The 24,006-nt window shown below is 34.1% G+C and overlaps 1 protein-coding gene across 4 annotated transcripts in view; it reads right to left on the bottom strand.

Moving 5' to 3' along the window:
* snu (ABC-type transporter snustorr) overlaps window positions 1-24,006 on the bottom strand; it is a 216,476-nt gene that overhangs the window by 110,242 nt on the left and 82,228 nt on the right. For 2 of the 4 annotated variants that reach the window (XM_074173312.1, XM_074173313.1), the window contains exon 2: window positions 3,953-4,060. The exons of the other annotated variants lie outside the window; for them this stretch is intronic. In XM_074173312.1, coding sequence (XP_074029413.1) covers window positions 3,953-3,963 — 11 coding nt within the window. In that variant the 5' untranslated portion in view covers window positions 3,964-4,060. The remainder of the gene's footprint in view (window positions 1-3,952; window positions 4,061-24,006) is intronic. 4 annotated transcript variants of the gene reach the window in all.

The following is a 24,006-nucleotide window of genomic DNA, read 5'->3' as shown; positions in this document are numbered from 1 at the left end:
GTGTACAAAACAAAAAGCCCCCAGGTCATCCGTCCATTCCGGAAGAACAGCAAGTGTAAATAATTGGTGAACTGGTAGTAAATCCTGAACAGTCTACTTATTCCATCGCGAATGTTTGTGAGGTGTCTCCTTCTACTGTGTGGAGACTTTTGAAGAGAAATATGTATCATTCATACAAAATTAAAATGATACACCAATTAACTGAAAATGACTCTGATCGAAGAACAGAAATCTGCGAAATCATGACGGAAACCATTGCAAGGCATTCTACCCATCTCCACAATATTTGTTTTAGTGACGAATGTACTTTTTTTTTAAACGGCAATGTTCAGAGACAAAATTGCCGTTATTGGACACACATACCCAATATCCAGAAAAAATTAACGTTTGGGCAGGAATATCGGGAAATCATATCGTAGGACCTTCATTTATTGATCAAAATTTAACAGGGTTACTGTATTTCTCTCATCACTGAAATCGTCGAAGCGAATCCTAATGAATTTGATATGGATATTATATTCGAACAAGATGAAGCACCACCACATTACTCCAGACAAGTAAGAAACTATTTGGATACTACTATTTCCGGTCGTTGGATTGGCCGTCGAGGTCCTACAGAATGGTCAGCCTGCTCGCCAGATTTGACACCTTTGGACATTTTTATGGGGCTATTTGAATCAAAAAGTATACGAAACTGAACCTGCCTCAATATTGGATATACGCCAGAGAATAATGAATATTTGTAGAGATATTGACGTTACTGTGTTCGAAAATGTTCGCCGTGAAATATCGGATAGGTTGTTCATATGCCAAGCAGTTCAAGGAAACCATTTCGAGCATCTTCTGAATTGACCACAAGCTTATTACCTCATATGTTAATGTATTCAGGCAATTATTGAAAGTTCCGTCATATTGTAGTAGTTGAAGATATTGACATTATATTCAAGAGTTGTGAAGCATTTGTCAGGAGCTTCAAAAAGATGTGTCACAAGACCCCCCCTTTCCCGCCCAGTCGCCATCTTGAGAGTTTCATCTGTCAATTTCACTTCAAAATAAAGTATTCATGCATTAATTTCATTATCCCAAATTTCAGTTTTTTGAGTTGACCTGTTGAAAAAATAAAAGGGAGGATCATTAAAGAAATGCACTGTATAATCCGGAGGATCACAGAGTTTGCGACAGCTAGTTTTATAATTCGAATGTCTGAATTAAGAAAAATATTGATTATTACCATTAGGAACCCAAGCTACGAATATTCAAATATTCGTTGTCACATATTATATCTATTGCGATATTCTTTTATAGAAAATCGCAAGAAAACTCTTTTGAATGAGGATAACTGACTTCCTTTACAACTGCAGCCACAACACCATCTATCCATATTCGTTGGAGATACCACCATGGTTAATCACTCCGTGAAGAGAGGATTTCAATGCAGACCAATCCTCTATCTCACTGTTATTCTTCAAGTAACGGATTATTTTCACTAATACTGTTATGAAATAACAATAGAAACTCATTGTTCACTCCCATTTTTGATTCGGTAGAAAATATTCCGGAAATTGGTCTTTCGACTGTGACAGATGTCAAAGTTTGATCATCTTTTGTTTGCCAGTGCTGCTTCACAATGTTAGACTCAGGAAGAAGAGTTCTAAAATTTTTCCTCTGAGTAAGTCGGTCAGCTGCTTTAAACATTATATAATGTATATACTACTCGTACTAAGTGAATTTGATATATATTCTTTTGGAACTATCAAAATATCATTTTTTTGAGAAATTGTCTATGATGCTTTGAGTAATTTTCTTATACCGATCGAATCATAGCCCATTTTTGAAATGTTCTACATTTGTTTTTGTATCCATGTTGTTATAAACCTAAGCACCAATGAACAGATACCAAAAATTTATCATATCTTCGAACTTCACCTGAAACAACTCTTTGGATCTGGTAATAGGACTGAATTTCATTCAGTAGTTGTCAGATGTGTCACTCCGAGACACATCTGATACCAATGAAATCTAATGTAACACCTTCTCAAATTAACTATAGTTGGAGAATGAACACAACACTGATTATTTTTCTTCGTGTTCAATGTTTCAAAGAATACATGTACATTAAATTGATGGATGAAGCCATTACTACGTGGTAGGAGATCATAATGAAGAAAAGAGAATTTAAATTTTCTATGTTTTTTACCACTTTCATTTGTAACTAACGTTACTGCAGTTTCGTCCTTACATTAAACTAACAATGGTTGATTAGATTAGCCCTTATACAGCACCCCTGTAGGTAATAATAGAGGTACTTGCCTTGAATGAGTATCTGAATTTTGTTTACTAGTTAGCATATCCGCATTGTAACTAGTAAACAATATTCGGGTACTCAATCAAGGCTAGTACCTCAATTATTACCTACAGGGGTACTATACACGGGCTAATGTAATCAACCATTGTTGGTTTAAAGTGTAAGTTTGAAAAAGACCTTATAGGACGAATCTGCGTTAACGTTACTTACAAATAAAAGTGGTAAAAAACAGAAAGTTTCAATTCTCTGTTCTTCATTAATAAATAAATTATTAGATACTCTCATTTCAACCCTTCAACTCGATTGCTTTCCACACCCGTGGAATATGATTATACATAATATTCCCAATCAGTTTTGACCAGTTTATATTTATGGCAACAAAATCAGAATTACAGAAAGTGGTATAATGGTGTCAATTATTCTTCCGAGAATATTCATTGATTGCAGGTTATATTATGATTACGTGTTTTACCATGACACAATATAACAAGTGAAAATGATTCAATAATGTGTCAAGAATAATGGCAAAACTGTTTTTGTAGATACATTACAGTTTTGATGTCCACTGGGAATGAGTGTGAGACGTTCTTGAGTCAATTCTTTTATTTGAAATTGAATTTTAATTTGTTCTTGTCGTCTAGTATCTATATTAATACATATAACTAAGTTATCGTTTCAAGGTTATTCATCGTAAGAAATTTCTTTTCGAAGGATATTTTGGTTAATCTCTAACTCTCGTAAATCAGGTAGTAAATCAGTCCCTTCCTTTGATATCATGCTCTGTCAGAGTTGTTTCTGTCTCCAATCGGTCAGATAGCTGAGAGCAAATATCTAACTCGAGCTTCACAAACCATTGAAATTTATAGAGACGTGTTCAAGTTTCAAATTTGGAAAGTCGTTTCAAGTTTCTGAGAAGCTGCTTTTGTTTTTCCAGAAATCCAAATGTGCCAAGACGTATTGCTATCCAATTTGACATCAAACAAATAATTGGATGAAGCCGGCAAAATAGTTCCTCTCTCTTAACCAGGGAACTCAATCGGTACAATCATCTGCCTTTTAAGACTTTGATAAGTAATAAATATTTTCATTTCCTCTCGATATTGGAAACTTCAACAAAGGCCTATATAATCATCACTTATTGTTCAATGTCGATCATTATTTTTCAGGCATGATTCAGTATTGTTGACATTTGTGACTTCCAGAGTCACAAATGGCAATGGAAAATTATGATATAACTCCACCTATATACTAAACTTGGTTCATCAGACAAAAGTTATATTGGAAAGAATCAATGATCCTTATAAGTATGTGACTGAACGAACATATGAATATTATAAAAATGGGACAGATAACAATATCAGAGCAAGAAACTCCATTAGAAGTAAATTTCATACTATCTCCATGATACTATTAGAATTATTTCAAAATATGTAATACCACTCTAATTTATCTCACAACTATTTGGAATTTTGGAAAAAAAAAGTCAAATGACAGGAAAGCTGTACTAAATTTCCCGAAATTTGGTAATATATGTACATTTTCTGATGAGTTGTCACCTCTTCCGAAAGGAATTTTCGAAAGTATCTATTGAAATTGCTGAAAAAATAATATAAAATAGTTAAAGGAAAATTGTAAAAAATTACTTACGTTACCAACATATCGCACTTTTATCTTAGTAGGTCGCGGTCGATATGAAGACTTCACACAAACTTTCACTGATTACTAAACATCCTTCTGTTGATAAAATGGTTCTTACTGCAAATTAGATAATGATAAGGATGCAGACGGCACTTAGACAAAAAATGAAAAAAAAAAAAATGCTTGTCTACAAGTGAATGAATCTGTTTGATCGATCACGTTTCTCTGTCTTCTTTACGAGTGTTTTTTATATGTATACATTGCATGGATTCATATCGCAGGAAGATACAAAGTCTATAGATATCTGTTTGTACTAAAAGAATTTCATAAACAATATAACATTATTTCCGCGGTAGCAATATAAATACTTAATTCATCGTTGTATAAACATTATCTTTATCTTGAACTTCCTCAGCATTCTCTTAAAATATATTTAGTAATCAAAGCAATAAAATTGGTTGAATCATCTTTATTTCGCAATTATTGGAATAGAGGCTATCTGCTGATAAAATTAAAGTCGGGTGAGTCCTTTCTCAAACCTTTGGAAACTACCCAAATTTGAGTGGTCCTTTTTTAATTCATTGTCAAAGTTTGAACAGGGTTTTTTCAATTACTCTCTCGAACTATCAATTGCAGGATAAAACGAACTACACTGTTTCGATATATTTTTTTTGTTTATCCTTCACAAAAGAGTATCTCAAAAATGCATAGTCGCTATATGCAATGAAAATAGATAATCTGAAAAACTACCATAGCTATGGCAGCATAAATTATGTCAACTTTTTTATTCACCATGGAATTATTCGCAAAAAATTCCGGATGTTAATTTTTCGTCGAAATCATCGTTTTCAAAAAAAGTACTGCTCTCAATTCATAGATATGTTACATAACAATATAATTTGTAAATCACCACAAATGTTTTTGAGTAGGTTCTCATTTATCAATCTGAATTATAGGGTGGCCCATTGTTATAGCCCGCTTTCTGAAATCAAACATGAATTCAAAGAGATACACATAAATGTAATTGTTCCAAAGAAAATTCCAAACCGAATTGTGGTGGAAAATCAAATATTTTCAAAATTACTTTTTCCACTCTCAACAATGCAAATTATTTTCTTCATCAAGTCACCAGCGAGACATAAAATGTTGGTCGACTTGATTGTTGAGTTGCCATGGTAACTACTCGTTGTAGTTGCATGAGAATACCATTTCAAGATAGAAAATGGTATTTTCTTCAATTTTACATAAGTTTTGAGTAGCCACAAGTGGTATGAAATTGTTTTTTTTTGCGTTTTGCGAAGAGAGGAGGTGTCCGAAGAATATAGAAAACATATTAGCTTTGTAATTAAAATGTATCAAAACTAAATAGGTATTATGTGAACAAATAAAAACTAATCTGTAAAAAATGGTATGCTATTGTAAATGTCAAAAAATTACCAGTATAATTCGCTGTTGGGTATCCCACGAGAAAAACATTTCCACTAAAATACATTCTTTGCCATGGTAATTTGTCAAAATAACGTATTCTGATTGGTTCAAAATTACAAGTGTGGAATTTTCATTTGAATACCGTCTTTTGTTTCTCACAATATTAGGTTGTTTGACAATATTTCCATGAACGACGTCACAGTTTCGACGTACTGAGTTAGTATAAAATGGCACCTTCAGCTTCATTTTGAAAGGAAATTATTCCTTGTAATTCTACGTTGGAAAGAAAATTTTTAACTCTATCAAATATTCTAATCAAATTTACAGAATTCCATTTGAAATACTTAACTTGTGTTCATTTCCGGGTTGACAGATAAATATTCTTATTTCAATGGCGCCATGTACAATGATTTCATTGTCACCCGGTATATCGACCATCAAATTCCATTCGTTATTTCGGCTCGAAACAGGTACTTATTTTTCCTAATGAATAATTACTACGTATTCCGTCTATAAACACTCAATATTACTGTATTCATACTATATTTTAATATTACGTTTATAAAAAATTGTCTTTCGGTCAAAACTTTCATCGAGAATTTAAAGGAATTTTTGAAATTGATGAACTAGAATATATGTTGCTAAACGATATACTCGTATGGATGTCATTTAGATCCTTTTTGAAGTCCCGAAGTAATGCAGAGTTAATAGTGACCAGGAAATTTAGTTGATTACTGAAATACCATTTTTTTCCATCAATATTCCAAATCTTTGTTTCAAAATATTGTATTCATTAACTTGAGTTCTTTAATTTTGTCTACAACTTTTGAAATGATTATTATCGAAGTGGATGTTCAACTAACATGTCCGTGTCTGTTCATTATAAACTTATTTAAACTAGTAACGAGAATATTAAAAATTTCATGGTCTATAGTGGTGGAAGTGGAATATACAGACAGTAGAGATACGTCTTGTACTTGGAATAATGATAAAATTGAAAATTTCGCATCGCAGTATTTGAAGCGTTACACTGCGATTTCTAAATGCTGCATAAATGCAGCATTTAGAAATCGCAGGTTGAAAAGTAAGACAGGCGAGGGCTCGTTAACGGAAAATGGATTTCAGCAGATTTTTTAAGAAAAGAATGATATCATAAAAGAACAGCTTTGTAAAATGAAGAGTGGTCTAAACATGGAATCAAAAAATAATATAAATATATTATTCAATATTCTGAGAATTTTTGTACGAATGTGCTTCTTTTATTTTCATATTTAACGTATTAATTATGAATTATTCTGTCACAGATAAAACACAAATGCTAGTTTCAGGACGTTCATCGGAATGACAACATGGCAGATTTAAACTTAAAAATAAAAATCTAAAGGAATATACAGGTAATTTTGGAAACATTGATATACCTTAACCCCTTCTTACTAACGGAAATAAATAGGTACTTAGTCACTACTATTACTGTATTTCTCGATATTGAAGGAGCATTTGACAATGCACTACCTAAATCTATAGTATCATCTCTGGCTAGGACAATAACTGGCTGGATCTATGTCATGCTGGTATACAGAACTGCAACTACGACTCTTCGAGGTGAGGCCATTAGGTTCAGGGTCAACAGAGGCTGCCCTCAAGGTGGGGTACTATCTCCCCTTCTATGGTCGCTCCTGATGGATAGTCTGTTTGATGCCCTCGTTAGAAGAGAAGTAGATCTGTCATCTTGGCAAGGTCCACGTCGAAAAGGGTAGCTTGTAATATCCTCCAAAGCACGATGGACGTTGTTCACAGTTGGTGCCTGAGGGAGCAGATGTCTGTCAACCACAGCAAAACTGTGATAATCCCCTTCATCAGGAGGAGAAAATTAGACGATCTAATGCCACTTTCGCTCAATGGTGAGGTCATTCCATTTGGAACGAACTGCCATATAAAGTACTGTTCCCGAATAGAGAGGACTGGATCCTCCGGGAGAAGGAAATATTGAGAGCATATAGTTGTTGGTTCACAGATGGATCAAAAACACCTTCCGGTTCCGGTGCAGGTGTTTTCAGTCGCAGACCCAGGACAGAGATATCAACCTGCCTAGAAACCTATGCGACTGTATTTCAAGCGGAAATTTACGCTATCCAACTTCATACACAAGTCAATAAAAATATTCTCGGACAGTCAAGCGGCGTTGAAAGTTTTTGGTTCCTACCGAGCAACGTCTGAATTGGTAGCAAATCACCAAAAACGACTCTCCTCGATAGGAAGACTCAACAGATTGTCTCTGGTCTGGATTCCTGGCCATACTGGCCTGGAAGGCAATGAGGCTGCTGACTCCCTTGCAAGAAAGGTGCTGCAAACAGCTCATCGGACCAGAACCTGCCATTGGCATCGCTTCAGGCTTTGTCGATTGAACACCTGGATGGCAAGAAGATTTATAAACTTCTGGCAGAATTTTCCAGGATTGGCTCACTGCAAGGCGTTTATTCACCCTTCGAAGCTTGATACCAAAAAGTTATCGGACTACAGTAGGGACGAACTACGATGTCTAACAGGCCTCCTTACAACTCACTGTTATTTGAATCAGCAAAGGCAGAGACTCGGACTGTCGGAAGACAGTGTGTGTCGCCTCTGTTTGGGAAATGATGAAAGAGCAGGGCACATACTTTGTGCCTGCCCCACTAGGGACTGAATCAGGTTTTTGGAGTTCGGCAGAGCCGTAATCTTACCATTTGACCTGAAAGACCACTCACCATACAAACTAATTGGCATCGTTGAGAAGATGGGTTTATTTGGTCGAGTGTGAATAGGTTTGAGCCACAATAAAACCTTGGTGGTTGCGGTGGAGAGTCGAATAGACCCAATCACTTTGGACCTAACCTATCCTAGTCACTGAAACCGGTTTCCAAAAGTACTGAGGTAGAAGTTTATTTATTTATTTTTTCTACTGAGGTAGAAGTTTATTTATTTATTTTTTCTTTTGAATCATAACTGCTTTTCTTGTAATATTCCTGTTTTGTTTTCAAAAAATTCACATCAATTTAATTCCCATAGAAAGTCTCACAAAAGAAGTTCCGTCCATTTTATGAACATCTAACTAATAAGCTATCTTTCTCATAGGAGTTAATGAACTAAACAAAAAATAAATCCAATTTATGTGATGTAATTGGCCAACTTCACAACGTATTCTAGTAATACTTCATTGTGAGATGAACTGAACATTTTACAAAACGGCAACACGCGGTTTGCTAAACAATAGCTTCCTCAGGCATATTCATACTTGTTGCGGTTTTGTGTTATTTGAACAATTAACATTTGCTATTCATGAGGATTACATACATATAACATAGAACTACATAAAACTACATACTCCGTACCGAGATAAATCGGAAACTCTAAAGCAAGTTATTTCATTTCCAAATAACAAAGAATCAGGTCACTAAAATTCCTTGACATTTGACCAAAGCTCTCTCATCACTATTCGCCACCTAGTAATTTATATGTTCAGACTTGAAACGTATACAGACTATCAATTTGAAAACGTCTCACCCTTAATATCTTCCTTTCAGTAAACAATTGAAGAAATTGAAAAACCAGATCAATTTTTTTATCAAGGGGGGCACTTTTAGGGACTATTTGTAGCCCTCGTGGTTCAGACCCCTAGTAAGGGAAGATGTTACCCTTAGAATCTTAAAGGGAAGGAGTGTCAAGTGGCACATAATTTTATTTGGCGTTCAATTCTGCTTTCAATGGTACCCTGATTTATTATTTTTTGATGAGCATTTCCCGATAAATAACGTTCTGAACTAACATGCGATTATTAGTACGCCTATACTGAGATGCATGGTTTGACCAGAACTGGTAAGAATATTGGGTGGTACCGTTCCAACCCTTTATTAGGGGTAACATTAGTCATGTATTCAAATTGATTCATATCAAGAAATAGTCTAGTGGTTAAACGTAGATGGTGGTGAAGTTGTATTGAATATTTAATTCTCATCGCAAAAAGTGTGTAGATAGCCATCCTTTTTTGCTACTTCTGCAGTAAAAAGTTTCTGTTTTCAGACAAAAAACAGAATTAAAATGATTGTAATTTATGGAGAAGTTGGAAAGGGCGCACAAAGGGCGGCATGTCTTTTTAACGAAAGACCTCCAAATTGTAATGTTAGTCACCGGTATGTGTTTGATTTGGTGAATGAGGTTCAGTGACAAATAAAACAGAAATAACCCCAGAGTACTGAATGAAGCACCTCAAATTGAAGTTTTGCCAACATTTGCTGCAGAGCCCACGAGCTCTTTACGATCAGTATCAGAACAGATGGAAATGTCTCGCGAGACTGTAAAAAAAGCATTTAAAATCCATAAATTTCATCCTCAATAAATGCAGATTCTTCAAGAGCTCCACGATGATGATTATGATAGAAGAATATAATTTTGTGAAATCATGTCTCATCGAGTTAATAACATCTCTAATCTTCAGTTAAACATCTGATTCAGCGATGAGTATTCATTTTTTCTGAATGGTAATGTTAAAAGGCAAAATTGTCGCTGCCGGAGTGACGAAAACCCACATATTTTTCTGGAAAGGCATACATAACACCCACAAAAAGTTAATGTTTGAGCTGGTTTACTTGAAAATGCCATTATTCATTCATTATTCCTGGAACCAAATTCGACTGGCAATCTGTACTTCGAAATGCTTGCAGAGAACATCTATCTTCTTATAACTGACGCGATAGAAACTCAAATGGATGAACTTCTGCAGAAGGATCTGTTACATTTTCAGCAGGACGGTGCTCCACTTATTTTCTTCCCGTCCGACAGTGGTTAAATGAGATATTTCCGGATAGTTGAATTGGCACAGGGGAGCAGTTGAATGGCCTTCAAGATCACCGGATTTACCACCCTTACATTTTTTTTGGGGTATCTTGAATCCGTTGTTTATAAAACACAACCCTCTGATTTCGAAGAACTTAAAAGACGAATTACAGCAGCATGCTAGTCAATTTTTAGTAAAGTTTCCCGTTATGTTAGAGGAGAGTTCTAAAACAGGCTTTACTGCCGTTAAGAGCAGAATGGATGATATTTCGAACAGTTCATAAAGTAATCGTAAGTATATTTTATGATTGAAATGTCTTTTTCGCAAATTGAATTTTATTTTGTGAAAGAACAATAACCAACAAATAAAAAATCCCACGCGTATATATTTATTCCTGTCATTCAAAGGTTTTAACGGTGCCACCTACTCTTCTAACCAATTTCATTAAAAGGAGTCAATACAATAATGCATCTCAAAACTGGCAAATTCTAATTACATGCGTAAGTTTAGAACGCTATTTGTCGGAAACTGCTCATCAAAAAATAAAACCTCAGGGTATCATTGGAAGCAGAATTGGACGCCAATCAAAATGATGAAATCCCTTTCCATTCAAGATTCTGAGGGTAACATTTATCCCTCTTTGGGGGTTGGACCATGAGGGCTACAAATATTTCTTGAAAGTGTTCCTCCTATAAAATTGACCTGTTTCTTTGATTCCTCATATTATTTACTGGAAGGGAGATATTAAGGGTGGGAAGTTTTCAAATTGACACCCTGTATATAATGCTCGTTATTAATCGTTAATATACATTTATTTTAGTAAATATCGACAGTTAACGTCAGTCAGAATTGAAGCTATAACCTTGCTGATCTTTGAACGACTAGAACCACACTAATAATAATATTGGCATACAATTTTGTTTAGTTGTAATCGCTTCCGACTAGCATATTGAATTTCTTTAATCATTGAATAGATGTTCTTCTCCTTTTATGATGAATCATCAGACTTTTGGAATACGAATGGATTATCGAAACGTAAATCTGTCCTTAATATATGTGTGGTTTTGAAGTCAAGTTTTTCGAATTTGAATTTGGTATTTATTCGCGAATGAAGGCCACTAAAATATTTCGTGGATTTGAATTCAAATGGTGAATATCTATAGAACCGGAATATAAAGATGAATAAATATCATGAATAACCTCGGGAATAATATCACTTCACGAAACATGAGTTGGCTCTTGAATTGACAATGATATTCAGGATTGAACGTTGTAGTTTCGAAGATACTGATCCCACCGTTTTATATCTTTTACATTTTTATGATCATTGGTTTTTCAAAATCGAGTAAAAACGATTATCGTAACGTCACATTCGAAATGAACTTGACAACACCGTGAAAGATATTCATATTGTATTATTTGGTCGATTTGATGGTGGATGGTCGATTTGATGGTTAGTTCCGAAATCAAGAAGCATTTCAAATCACGATTTGGTATTTCTAATTGAATAGATATATCGTATAGTTATTCATGCATATTTGTTTTTGTTTGGCAAATATCATAATCATTTTGGAACGTGGTTTGAAAGAGAGGGGTCTCAATGGTTTTGACACAGTCATTTTTGAAATTTCGGTTTTTCTTCAAAATGAAAAAATTTTGATGTCACTTTCCGATGAATGAATCATTTTCTAGTGAAAATGAGGAATTTATCAAGCTGAGTTATCTGGGGAGTTATTAATATAACCTACCAAGAATACGAGATTGTTAATGATGTCGTAGACACCGAAGGAATTTATAATACATGGTATTACACGGTATTTGATAATACATGGATGTATAATTGAAAACGATTTACTGTAAAAAACTGAATTAACATTGAGTTAATGGGGAAATATAAGGGAACCAAAAATGCCCCTCGTGGTACACCATAAATAATCAATCGGGTTTCGCTGATAACCCCATCTATTTTCACTTCTTGTTTTCGATCGAAAAGGTAGATTTTTCAAATGAACCGCTTATCTTTGGCTTTGGAAAGATCGACGAAGATGCAGAGAAAATGAGAGGAGTTGTTTCATCTAGTGCGCTGTATATTTGGCAAGTTAACTTGTGCCTAATTCATTGCGAGTACACAATGACCAATACTCGAAATATCCCACCTTTCACAAAAAAAGGATAGCTGTATGAAGAAAGAAATACTACGACAGCGATATACATATTATTTATAACAACATTCTTCCATTTATAGAAAAAAATGTGAAGATTTTGGTAGTAATAACAATGCTGTGATGAATGAGAAACAGTCAATATGAATTGATAGAAAGACTGATCTAAGTAATTTGTTATCAATACTTCCTTTGCACTTTGTGATTTTTAGTATAATACATTTCAAGTTACTTCATTTGAATATTGTATTTATTCATATTTTCCTATTATCCATTTTACAAGTTCTTTGAAGCAGTTCTTAGCTTTTACCAATTCTAAACAGAAAAAGTAGAAACAAGGAATAGGCACAACAAAAAAATATAGATTGATCAAAAATGTAGAGAGGGGCAACGCTGAAGATCCAAAAAATAAATTGAAATATGTTTCTTGTCTTGATAAAAATTGGGGATGGATCAGATAATATAGAAAACTTTAGAGATTACAAGATGCGAAATTCGTAAAAAAACCTTCAAAAACACTAAATATGGGGTTTAAGAAAGTTTAAAACTTTAATATCACTAAAAACATCACTATATATATATATATATATATATATATATATATATATATATATATATATATATATATATATATTTGAGTCAAATCTCTGTGGGCTATAGAAACACTATTTTCTGCTATTCAAGCTTTCAGATGTGTATTTTTCCTTTATCAAGAATATCTGCAAAAATTATGATGCAAGCATTATACAGTAGTAAAATATCAAAAAAGGACTCACCAAAGTTAGTTTAAAATATACAGGGTCCTGCAACAGTGGCGCGGTGTTCCATATCTCTATATAGGAAGCAGATAGGAATCTAATTTTCTATAATATTATGTTATTGCTCGAGCTCGACAAAATAAAAATATTGGCGGTCACACAGGGTGTTCGATTTTTTCTGGGCGGATCCCAACTGTGTCTTTTTAAATGGCAACCTATATTTTTTATCGCTTTTTCGGTTTCTTCAAGAAAATAAAATAAACTTTATGTATATCTGCACTTCGAAAATATTGACGGTTTTCGAGATATCTAGCATGACAGGTTTTTTTTTCCAATATTCGTCACTCAGAATATTTGAAATTATAAAGTGGTGCCAAGTCCAGTTGAAATTTTTTTTTGGTCGAATATTCTACATTGGTAACTCTCTCAAACGATATATCTGAAATCGACCTGTGATATACAGGGTATGAAAAACCGCTTGCCAAATATTGTAAATGAAAATTTGCAAAATCTTCCTTAGATTAAATGGAACACCCTGTATATTATTGATCCATAAGAAGCGCCAACGAAACCTCTACAAATTTCATTAAGTATTCCCTATGGCTAAGTTCAATAATTTTTCTTAAATGAGCATTTCTTTCGAAAAATGGTCATTTTTTCAAAGCGAAATCCATTTGACGACTGATAAAAATATACGAAAGATATCTTGTTTCAATTTTGTACATTAGAAGGTGTCCAAACAAATATTTTTTAATGAAATAAATGTATGTACCTATCACTTTTTGCTAAATGGAAAATTATTTTTTCATTGGATGCAGAATTTCACTCATAAATCGTGCAATATCAAACCAAACAAGTTAAAAGAAAGAAACATTATAAATAACTATTTTTTTCATGTTATTATATTCATTCAGAGCTTGAGTTCTAGATATTCAAATTTGTCAACTAGCAAATTACAAAACTACAAAAGGGAGAGTTTAATTAAGGTTGATAATGAAACTTTTATAAAATATGTTCAACATGTCTTCCATTTTCTTGAATGCAGAGCTGAAGTCTATGTTTGAAAGACTGTTCTACCCTGCGCAAGACAGCTGGTGTAATGCTGCGAAAAGCATTCGTTATTCTAAGTCGCATATTTTCGGGAGAAGTTGGTGGCTCAACGTAAACCATATTTTTTATGTATCCCCATAAGAAAAAATCTAGTTTCGTCAAATCTGGTGATCTAGCGGGCCACCGTACAGGCCCATTCCGTCCTATCCATTTATTGGGAAATACTTCATTTAGATGATCTCTCACTTTTGCCGAATAGTGAGCAGGTGCACCATCATGTTGTAACCACATTCTATTGCGGAGGTCAAGAGGAATATCATCTAACAAACCTGGTAAATCATTTCGTAAGAAATTGAGATACATTGCACCATTCATATGTCCCTCAAAAAAGTATGGACCAATTACATATTTTCCAATGATGCCTCCCCAGACATTTATCGACCACCTATGTTGATAATCCACCTGTCTCAATAAGTGAGGATTTTCTGTCGCATAATAATGGTAATTATGTCGATTTACAAATCCATTTTTATGGAATGTCGATTCATCCGACCATAAAATATTATTGAAAAAATATTCGTTTCGACGAATTTTGTTCATGGCCCAATTGCAAAATCTCACTCTTTTCTCGAAATCAGCATACAGTAGTTCTTGATGTAACTGAACGTGGTATGGATGCAAGCGATGTTTCTTCAATACTCGTTGCACTGATCTCTCACTTATATCCACTATTTCCCCAATTTGTCGTTGACTCCTACTAGGATCTTCTTCAACAGCAAGAAGAACTTGCAATTCATTATCTTCATTAGTAGCTGGCTTGATGCGCTCATGTTTGGAATAATTAATAGATCCAGTTTCAACGAATCGTCCCAAGACCTTTCGGAAAGATTTTTCATCTGGATGCCTTCTATCTGGATACCGTTGAGAATAAATTCTACTTGCCAATAAACAATTCCTGTCTGATTCACCTAATATGAAAATCATATCAATCAAATCACTTTTTGATAACAACATTCTGATGAAATTATACCGACAGTTCAACTTCACGATTGACTAAAAATTTCAATATTCATTTGCAGCCAAATATTTTGTTCTGTCATTTGCCAGACTACTTGATTTCCAATAAATATTTCATTCGCTGAAAGGTTGTTTTAGACCGAAAGAATATGGCACAAATTCCGAGATTTTTGAAATTATTGTAACTATTCAAGAACGTCCATTTTGTGGTGTAATTCGCAACTTGTTTATCTAGCAACAGGTAATTTTAGGAATGGGCGATATTTTAAGGAAAGGGTATTTTTTGTATATTCTTATCAGTCGTCAAATGGATTTCGCTTTGAAAAAATGACCATTTTTCGAAAGAAATGCTCATTTAAGAAAAACTATTGAACTTAGCCATAGGGAATACTTAATGAAATTTGTAGAGGTTTCGTTGGCGCTTCTTATGGATCAATAATATACAGGGTGTTCCATTTAATATAAGGAAGATTTTGCAAGTTTTCATTTACAATATTTGGCAAGCGGTTTTTCATACCCTGTATATCACAGGTCGATTTCAGATATATCGTTTGAGAGAGTTACCAATGTAGAATATTCGACTAAAAAAAATTTCAACTGGACTTGGCACCACTTTATAATTTCAAATATTCTGAGTGACGAATATTGGAAAAAAAAACATGTCATGCTATATCTCGAAAACCGTCAATATTTTCGAAGTGCAGATATACATAAAGTTTATTTTATTTTCTATGAAGAAACCGAAAAAGCGATAAAAAATATAGGTTGCCATTTAAAAAGACACAGTTGGGATCCGCCCAGAAAAAATCGAACACCCTGTGTGACCGCCAATATTTTTATTTTGTCGAGCTCGAGCAATAAGGTAATATTATAGAAAATTAGATTCCTATCTGCTTCCTATATAGAGATATGGAACACCGCGCCACTGTTGCAGGACCCTGTATACTTATATAAATATATATAACTAACTTTGGTGAGTCCTTTTTTGATATTTTATTACTGTATAATGTTTGCATCATACTTTTTGTAGATATTCTTGATAAAGGAAAAAATACATTTCTGAAAGCTTGAATAGCAGAAAATAGTGTTTCTATAGCCAGATTTGACTGAAATACCTACTCAAAAATAACCTATATATATATACTATATATCTTTGTCTATATATATATATATATATATATATATATATATATATATATATATATATATATATTTCATAAATACAGTTCATTTCTCATGAATTCTCGCCTAAAACCCACTTTCAATAGTTTCGGAAAATATCCAGTTGTACAAATTCTTTGAGAAGAAGAGAAATACTGTTACGTTTTGCCTAATGAAATGCAGATTTTCAATAATAACAACAACGTCCTTGAGAGGGTTCATGTTACTACTATAGATTGTAACTCAGTCAGAGATCATTGAAACAATTTGAACTCAAGATACGAAGAGGGGATTTACCAGTAGGCTATTTTCTTTCAGATGTGATTCTTGTACCTGATTAGCGATCTCCCGAATGATAATAGCAGGAGTGGACAGTTCTAGATGCATTAGACATTATGAAGTGGCTGCAAACTGTATGACCTACAACAATTTATACTAATTCAAGTCTGGATAATTTTGGATTGAGTTATAATTGATATGACTGGTAACAATGCTGAAATGCATTTTTTTTTGTTTCGACAACGACAACAATATTTTTATTGTTCATCTTAATTTCTTCAATGATTAATTTAGGAGGACATTGGGGTAGCTGATGATACAGATTTAAATTTCTTTTTTTCTGTTCTAGGTTTATACCACCAACCAAAACATTCAAATAAAAAGACTACAAACAAAAGTATTCACAGAATATCATTAATGAATATCAAACAGCTCCTGCTCGGAAATATAATCACCTATTCACAGACCTATGACAACTTTTAACGATCATCCTATTGATCAACTTTAAAATTCTTCATTCGTATTATATAAAAACAGCATTATCTAACTCTCCTTGCGGCTCTGATTCGTAATTATGTCATTGGAAAGCTTACACTATTCACTTTCTATGAACGTTACACTTGCGAATGAACTTGTAACACTTAAAAGTGCATCGTAATATTTCTGACCATATCGGACATTACGTACTAACCTGTTGGTGATGGATTCGCCATGTCAATTCAAGTACATGATTCGTTATTTAACCTCAAGGCATCCAAATACGGTATGAAAATTAATAAATAGGAGAGCTTCAACGAAGTGATTTGAAGGTTCAAATCATAAATTGTAAATCTGACTGGAGAGAGTGCTTGAGACACCATTGATGCTCTTAGGATGACAATGTAATAATTTAAATTTTAAATTATATATTTATGAAATAAGAAAAAGAGTGAAGGGAGAGAAAAGGTGACAAAAACACAGAATAAGAAAAGATTGGTGGGAGGCTGTGCAAACAATAGTCTGTGTTAGAGAGAGAAAGTATTTGGAAAAAAGAAATGCAAACGGGTAATAAAATGCAATTAAGGGTTGTGAATGGTACAGATTTTTTGTGCAAAAGCAATTAGAGGTCGGTACATATGACCAGGTTGTCAAGGTTTCTTGTGCCTCTAGTAGCCGCTGCTTGAAATCTGTTTTTCCGCCTCCATACGAACGACAACTCTCAGAAGTTGAGAAACTTATGTGAGCTAAGGACTAACGAGGTCTTACCTTTTAACGTGTGATTCCTAACACGGTTCTGAGGAGCTGTGTTTGCTGTTCAACAACTTTATAGGTCAGATTGGGTTTCAATGGGATGATTCTTCTCTGAATTAAATCTAGCAGCCACTTCGGCACCATTCTGATGAATGAAGCTTATTGAAGCATGAAGACGCGAATCATCAACTTCTTATATAGGTCCTGAACCAGCTCTGGGGGTACCAAAATCATTGATACGAAACCGAATTAGGACATGGACCAATAAGGAGCACACAGAGTACTGGACAAAAGTACCTGGCAACAAACACAGTAGAACCTTAATTAGGGAACCGTCCGAGAAAAGAATCAAATCACTACTGCAATTTGTAGGGATCGGCTCAGAATAATTACAGGGTTACTAACCGGTCATTGTCCGCTTAGAGGATACCTGAATAAAATGGGGCTGTACAACGGAGACCTCAGATGAAGATTAGGCAACGAAGGAATAGAAACATGTCTACACATCTTATGCGAATGTGAGACACTGAATCACAGGAGGCAGACAATATATGGACGTACGAAATTACGTCCAGCAGAACATGACGAACATCCAACACGAAATCTGTACAAACTAGTACAGGGAACGAGACTGATGGAATGGGTGTCATGAGAAGATGGGAGAATAAACGCAATAAGCCCAAGAGGTTGCAGTGTTTTCTGGAGACTTGGACTGAATGGACAAGTCAGACAGCTCCCAAGGAATGAAAAAAAAATGAAGATTCGGTTCGAGGCATGTAGAATTGTCTAAGTTCGGAATAGTGTCCCAAGTTTCTGAGAAGCAGCCTTTTCGCTATTCAGTAACGTGAATATGCTAAGACGTATTGGTATCCAATTTGATACCCAACAAATATATCGACGCAGCATTATTATTTTCTGCTACATTCACCTTCTTAGAGAACATTCACGCCTAAGTTTTTCCGACGTTCTATTCTATTTCATTACCAAAATTGCCAGCAAATTTGCTTCAACTATGAAACATCTTGTCGTTGATGGCAGCTGTTTTTGTGTTATCTACATGGGAATGTAAAATTGTTGTTAGCACAGCTGTATTTTGGATTTCTGGTGTTTTCCTACAGCCCATTGATGAACGATAGAAAAAGGCTTGGGGCAACACATATGTCTAGGAAACACGAACGTTGATGGTAGAGTTATCCGTTAGAGAACCATCTGTTGCTACTATCCGTTAGAGAACCATCGGCTGCTACTTATAATAAATGATTTTTCAGAAACCTGAAGAACCACGACCAAAAGTGATCTTACATAGCCAAAGTTCATTCAGTAAACTCTAGACACAAAGGCCTTGAACACCAAGATCTACCAGACATTGCTATTGATAAATGTCATTTTGTTCTCAGAATGTGACAATATAAGGTATTTTTTACTGAAAATAGATTGTACCTAGGTATCGATATTTGACAAAAATGTTATTGTTATATAATTCCTTTTTTAGTACTAGGAACAATGTCATATTTATTACAGCGAACATACGTTGAGATATTCAAAAAAGATCTTTTGGTGTCTGTAAAAAATAAATATAGTTTAAAAAAACTGAAAACACGCTTTTGAAGAACATCGAACTGAAAATATTTTTTTAAATAAGCTCAAACCAATAACGAACGAAAAATACTAGTAATATTGTGAAAAAGCGACGGGCCCTTGATATACAAAAAATATGGCACAAAGCGCCCACGCTTTTTTCACAATAATTCACAAGAAATACATGTAAAGTGAGTTCGAATTATATCAAGGAGGTTACGTACATCGCCATCTGCCCGCGAATAGATAAAGCGATAATTCTGTCAAAAACAGATCACGAGCTTGAGAATTACAAACAAACAAAAAAACATACATATATACAGGTGAAGTTAATAAAAGCGCGATAAAAAGGATTCTCTTTCGATTACTCACACATTCTCAACTGAATATTGAATTTTATTATTGTTGTATAAGCTCTGCTAAAATACCTAGGTCTAGCGATTCTGGGGTCTTTGGCTCCGTTAGTTAGGGAAGCTATAGATTATGCTGTAGACGATCCCTCCCGATATAGAAGGCCCAGACACTCTGTTGAATAAGGCCCTCATGTCCCCCGTTAACAGATGAGCAATCCCTTCATCCATAACACCCCAGCCAGGCAGAGGTTTCACCGTGAAGGGCGGTTCTGATGTCTAAAGACATTCATGCCGCCATCCCATGATCAGTTATGACCCATTTGTCGTTCTAGCAAACACCAGCCGTAAGGGCAAGGGAGCCAGGCTCCAACCTGTTCGAAATTAAGATGAAATTGGTGGGGTCTTTGGATATTGAAAGTAGTAAAATAATAGCCTAAGATAATTCCTGTTTCTCATTTCTATTATTTCATTAGATTTCATTAGTAACCAGAAACCGTATTGAAGATCACCTGTTGAAGCATATTGTTGAGTATAATGTTTTACAGCTTCCTTCATGATTCTCGATATCGCTGATAGTAATTGTTTGTCAGATTTTTCTTAGATTTTTAGGTGATCTTCAGCGATCTTAAGGAAAACAGTTTTTTGTAAGACAGGTCCATCATCAGAACCAGAAATTTCGTTGATGTTGAACTGTTGTAAAATAGTGGGTGGTGTTTTTATTTAAAACTCAACTGTGAATGAAGTAGGGTGCAAATTATTCAGTAAGTTTTTTTTTTGTAACTGTTGATTCTATTGAAGCAGCCTCTTTTTGTTAGTGGTGGAATTATGAACTTGGTCAAATAGTCACTTTCTAGTTTTTGGCGGCGATATTTTCACGCCTCTGTCAGTAAACCAGATTTTTAGAGATAGAGGGCTTGCTATGTTTAGTGATTTGTTCGAGGATCACTTTCTCGAGAAAGGAACATCCCTGATAGAACAGCCTCAATACTTTGGGAACACATGTTAATGGATCATCAGAATTGAAATGAATGTCTTGCCGGATGAAATTTCAGAACTGATCTCATAGATCTTCCTGTTTGAAAGATCTGAAGTACCAAACTTTACGTGATATAGGTATATACGGTGACTCTGTAGAACTCAGGATTGGTTGAAATTTCATTTTTACGTTTATAATCTAGGTAAGGGCGCTGTCTATAACAAATACCTGAAATAATAACTTTGCCCTATGTATAGATTTAGAATTATTTGAAAATTCTTCTAAATATCCATTTTTATTCAGTAGTACCGCGTTAGTCGGCTTTAGTAAACACTATACAGTGCGAGTCTCTAACATGGAACAAATTCACTAAATAAAAAGGTGTTGTTCCTTTCGGAAATATGCTCGGACACGTCGATTAGTATTTTAAAGTGCCCTTATTTTAATGCAAAAAAAAATTATAAAGTGTGTCTCAAAAATGAGATATGACTTCATCGATAATTTGTTTGAATGACAAACAACCCTGTTTTTTTAATGACTTTTATTAAAGTGTTCAACAAGTTGCACACGCCTGCCAAATTTCAATTTTTTACTCCTTGTCCTTTAAAAGATATTATCTAACTCAAAAAATGAATTAAATTCAATAGTCTTCCTTCAATAAATGCTTAGAATGTCAGGGATACCTGACAGTGACATTTTCTTAAAAAAGTTATAAAAAAAAAGTAAGAAGAGTATCTAGTATCACATTCCAATCATATTTGTGCACAAAAACTGTTAGTCGTCTCACAGTTTGTTGTTCGCCATTAGTAAAATGCCGTACTTAACTGAAACACATAAGATTGAAATTCTAACGATGATTGGCTACGGAGATAGGACAAGAACACAAAATGAAGTTACCCATTTATTCAGAGAGAAGTATCCTGACTTACCACCCATATCGCGAAGTACCGTAAGCAAGATCGAAAAACAGTTCCGGGAAAATGGGCATTTGAGAAAAACAAATAATAATTGTCAGAGTGTGCTCAGTGAAGAGGTCAAAATAAATTTTCTTCTCTCTGTCGCAGAAAATCCATGTCTCCACTAGGCAGATAGCTAGGGAACTCGAAATTAGCAAGTCTTCAGTGGCAAGAGTTCTTAAAGCTGAAAAATTACATCCATATAAAATAACAATCCTCCAGGAACTCACCGAAGATGATCCATGGCAGATAGAAGACTCCAGTTTTGCGAACAAATGATAGATCAACTAGACAGGAATGTTGTACAAAAAGAAAACGTTCTATTTTCTGTCGAATCAACGTTTATGTTGAATGGTGTGGTAAATCGTCAAAATTGTCGTTATTGGAGTGTAGGCTAATTTCCGGCGAAGTAATCAGAAATGTTCAAAACGAGTTTCAGTTACGTTTAGAGTATTGTCAGTTAGTAAATTGACAACATTTTGAACACCTGTTGAAGAAAGACTATTGAATTCATTTTTTGAATTAGATAATATTTGTTAAATATCTTTCCAAGGACAAGGAGTAAAAAATTGAAATTTGGCAGTCATGTGCAACTTGTTGAACCCTTTAATAAAAGTCATTAAAAAACAGGGTTGTCATTTGAAAAAATTATCGATGACGTCATATCTCATATTTGAGACATACTGTATAATTTTTTTTGCATTAAAATAAAGGCAATTTAAAATACTAATCGACGTGTCCGAGCATATATACGGAAGAAACAACACCATTGATTAGAGTTAGAGACTCGCACTGTATAATTCCATTATCCGGAAATTAGAATTCAGAATCATACTTTATGAATGCTATTTCACTAACTTTTCCTTCAAGAAGTAAATTAGTAAAGTAAGCCTTTCTCGTTACTTCCATTAGTTCTTAAATCATTATTAACAAATGTACCATTCAATTATTTGCCTCTTGAGAAATAATTTTACTTACATTACTTTTTGTATAATCGGAATATTAACCTTGACAAGAACCTTGACTTTTCTTTAACATTTCTTAATCAATACTAAAACTTGTGAAGAGCTGAACATTGTTTAATGAATGAGTAAAATTTGAGAATATAGAAGATTTCACATTTCACTATTGATTTTCAACCAATTTCACTGATACAAAATATTTGTCAATATATAATGTCTGTACAAGAAATGAACCGTTTTTGTAATTTCATGGAATTCATAGTTGAATACTGGAATATTCGAAAACTAAATAGAACCTCATGCTTATTTTCTAGAGTTGAATAAAATATCTTGATATAAAACGCAATTCATGTTGTGAATATATAAAAATAAATTAATAAAAAATGTTCCAATATTTTTGATTTTCAAGATTCAATTGGAACTGAAACTACTGGCATTTCAGTTCCAAGTGGTTTCTGAAAGTGGCTTCAAGTAGATGCCGAAACGTCGAAAAGATGAAAATTATTGACGCGGTTCAACCCGGAAGACAGTAGTTCACTGATAAGATACATGAACCGAAAGAATGATATTAATTATCATACTGGACTTTTCTATTCATTTTCGCCCCTTTGGCAGAAAATTTTAGACATCTTCAATGTTTTCTTTGTCGAAATAGAATATTTTCCCAATTGTGGTTTTTTCTTTATTTCATGAAGACAAAATCTTGGTTGGTGAGTATTTCTGTTGATTGGCAAAAGTACTTGTTTTTAGAATTTTAGCTTTATTAGAGCTAGATAGAGCTGACACTATTTCAATATGATGAATTTCTGCACTTTTCGACTAACTTTTGGAAATGTATATTGAAAACCTTATTTCAATGTTTCATGATTTGATGTGCATTGCTGACTACTGAGGAGCCAGTACTGCCAAATCAGTATGTTTGTGGTTAGCTGATAATCCATGTATTCTTTTTCACTACAACTATATTCAATCTAGAAAAAATCATAAGCTGGAATAGATGAAAATGAATATTTCGAAATGAAACCTCGAAACATTCACTTCTCCCAACAATCCTTCAAAGTTCACAATTTTCCTGACTTATACCACGGCAGGCATTTACCAGATCACAATATTCATTTTCTTGTACATATGTATACAGTTAGAAGACTCATTTTAAAATTTGAATCCAAAAAGAAGGTAGATACTGTTTCATATGATTATTCCTGGATTTATCTCACCTGTTCAAGTCAAGAACAAGATAAGGTTTACATTTTTTCTGATCATTCATAGTCGGATTGTCGAAACCGATCCTGACAATTACTATTCATATGCCTTGTTAATTATCTAATCGATGTTTGTTTTCT

The sequence above is a fragment of the Leptinotarsa decemlineata genome, unplaced genomic scaffold (genome assembly GCF_025532065.1).
Source record: "Leptinotarsa decemlineata unplaced genomic scaffold, Ldec_3_MD MMD2_tig00000218_RagTag_RagTag, whole genome shotgun sequence".
Lineage (NCBI taxonomy): Eukaryota > Metazoa > Arthropoda > Insecta > Coleoptera > Chrysomelidae > Leptinotarsa > Leptinotarsa decemlineata.
This window is presented reverse-complemented; position numbering and strand designations above follow the sequence as displayed.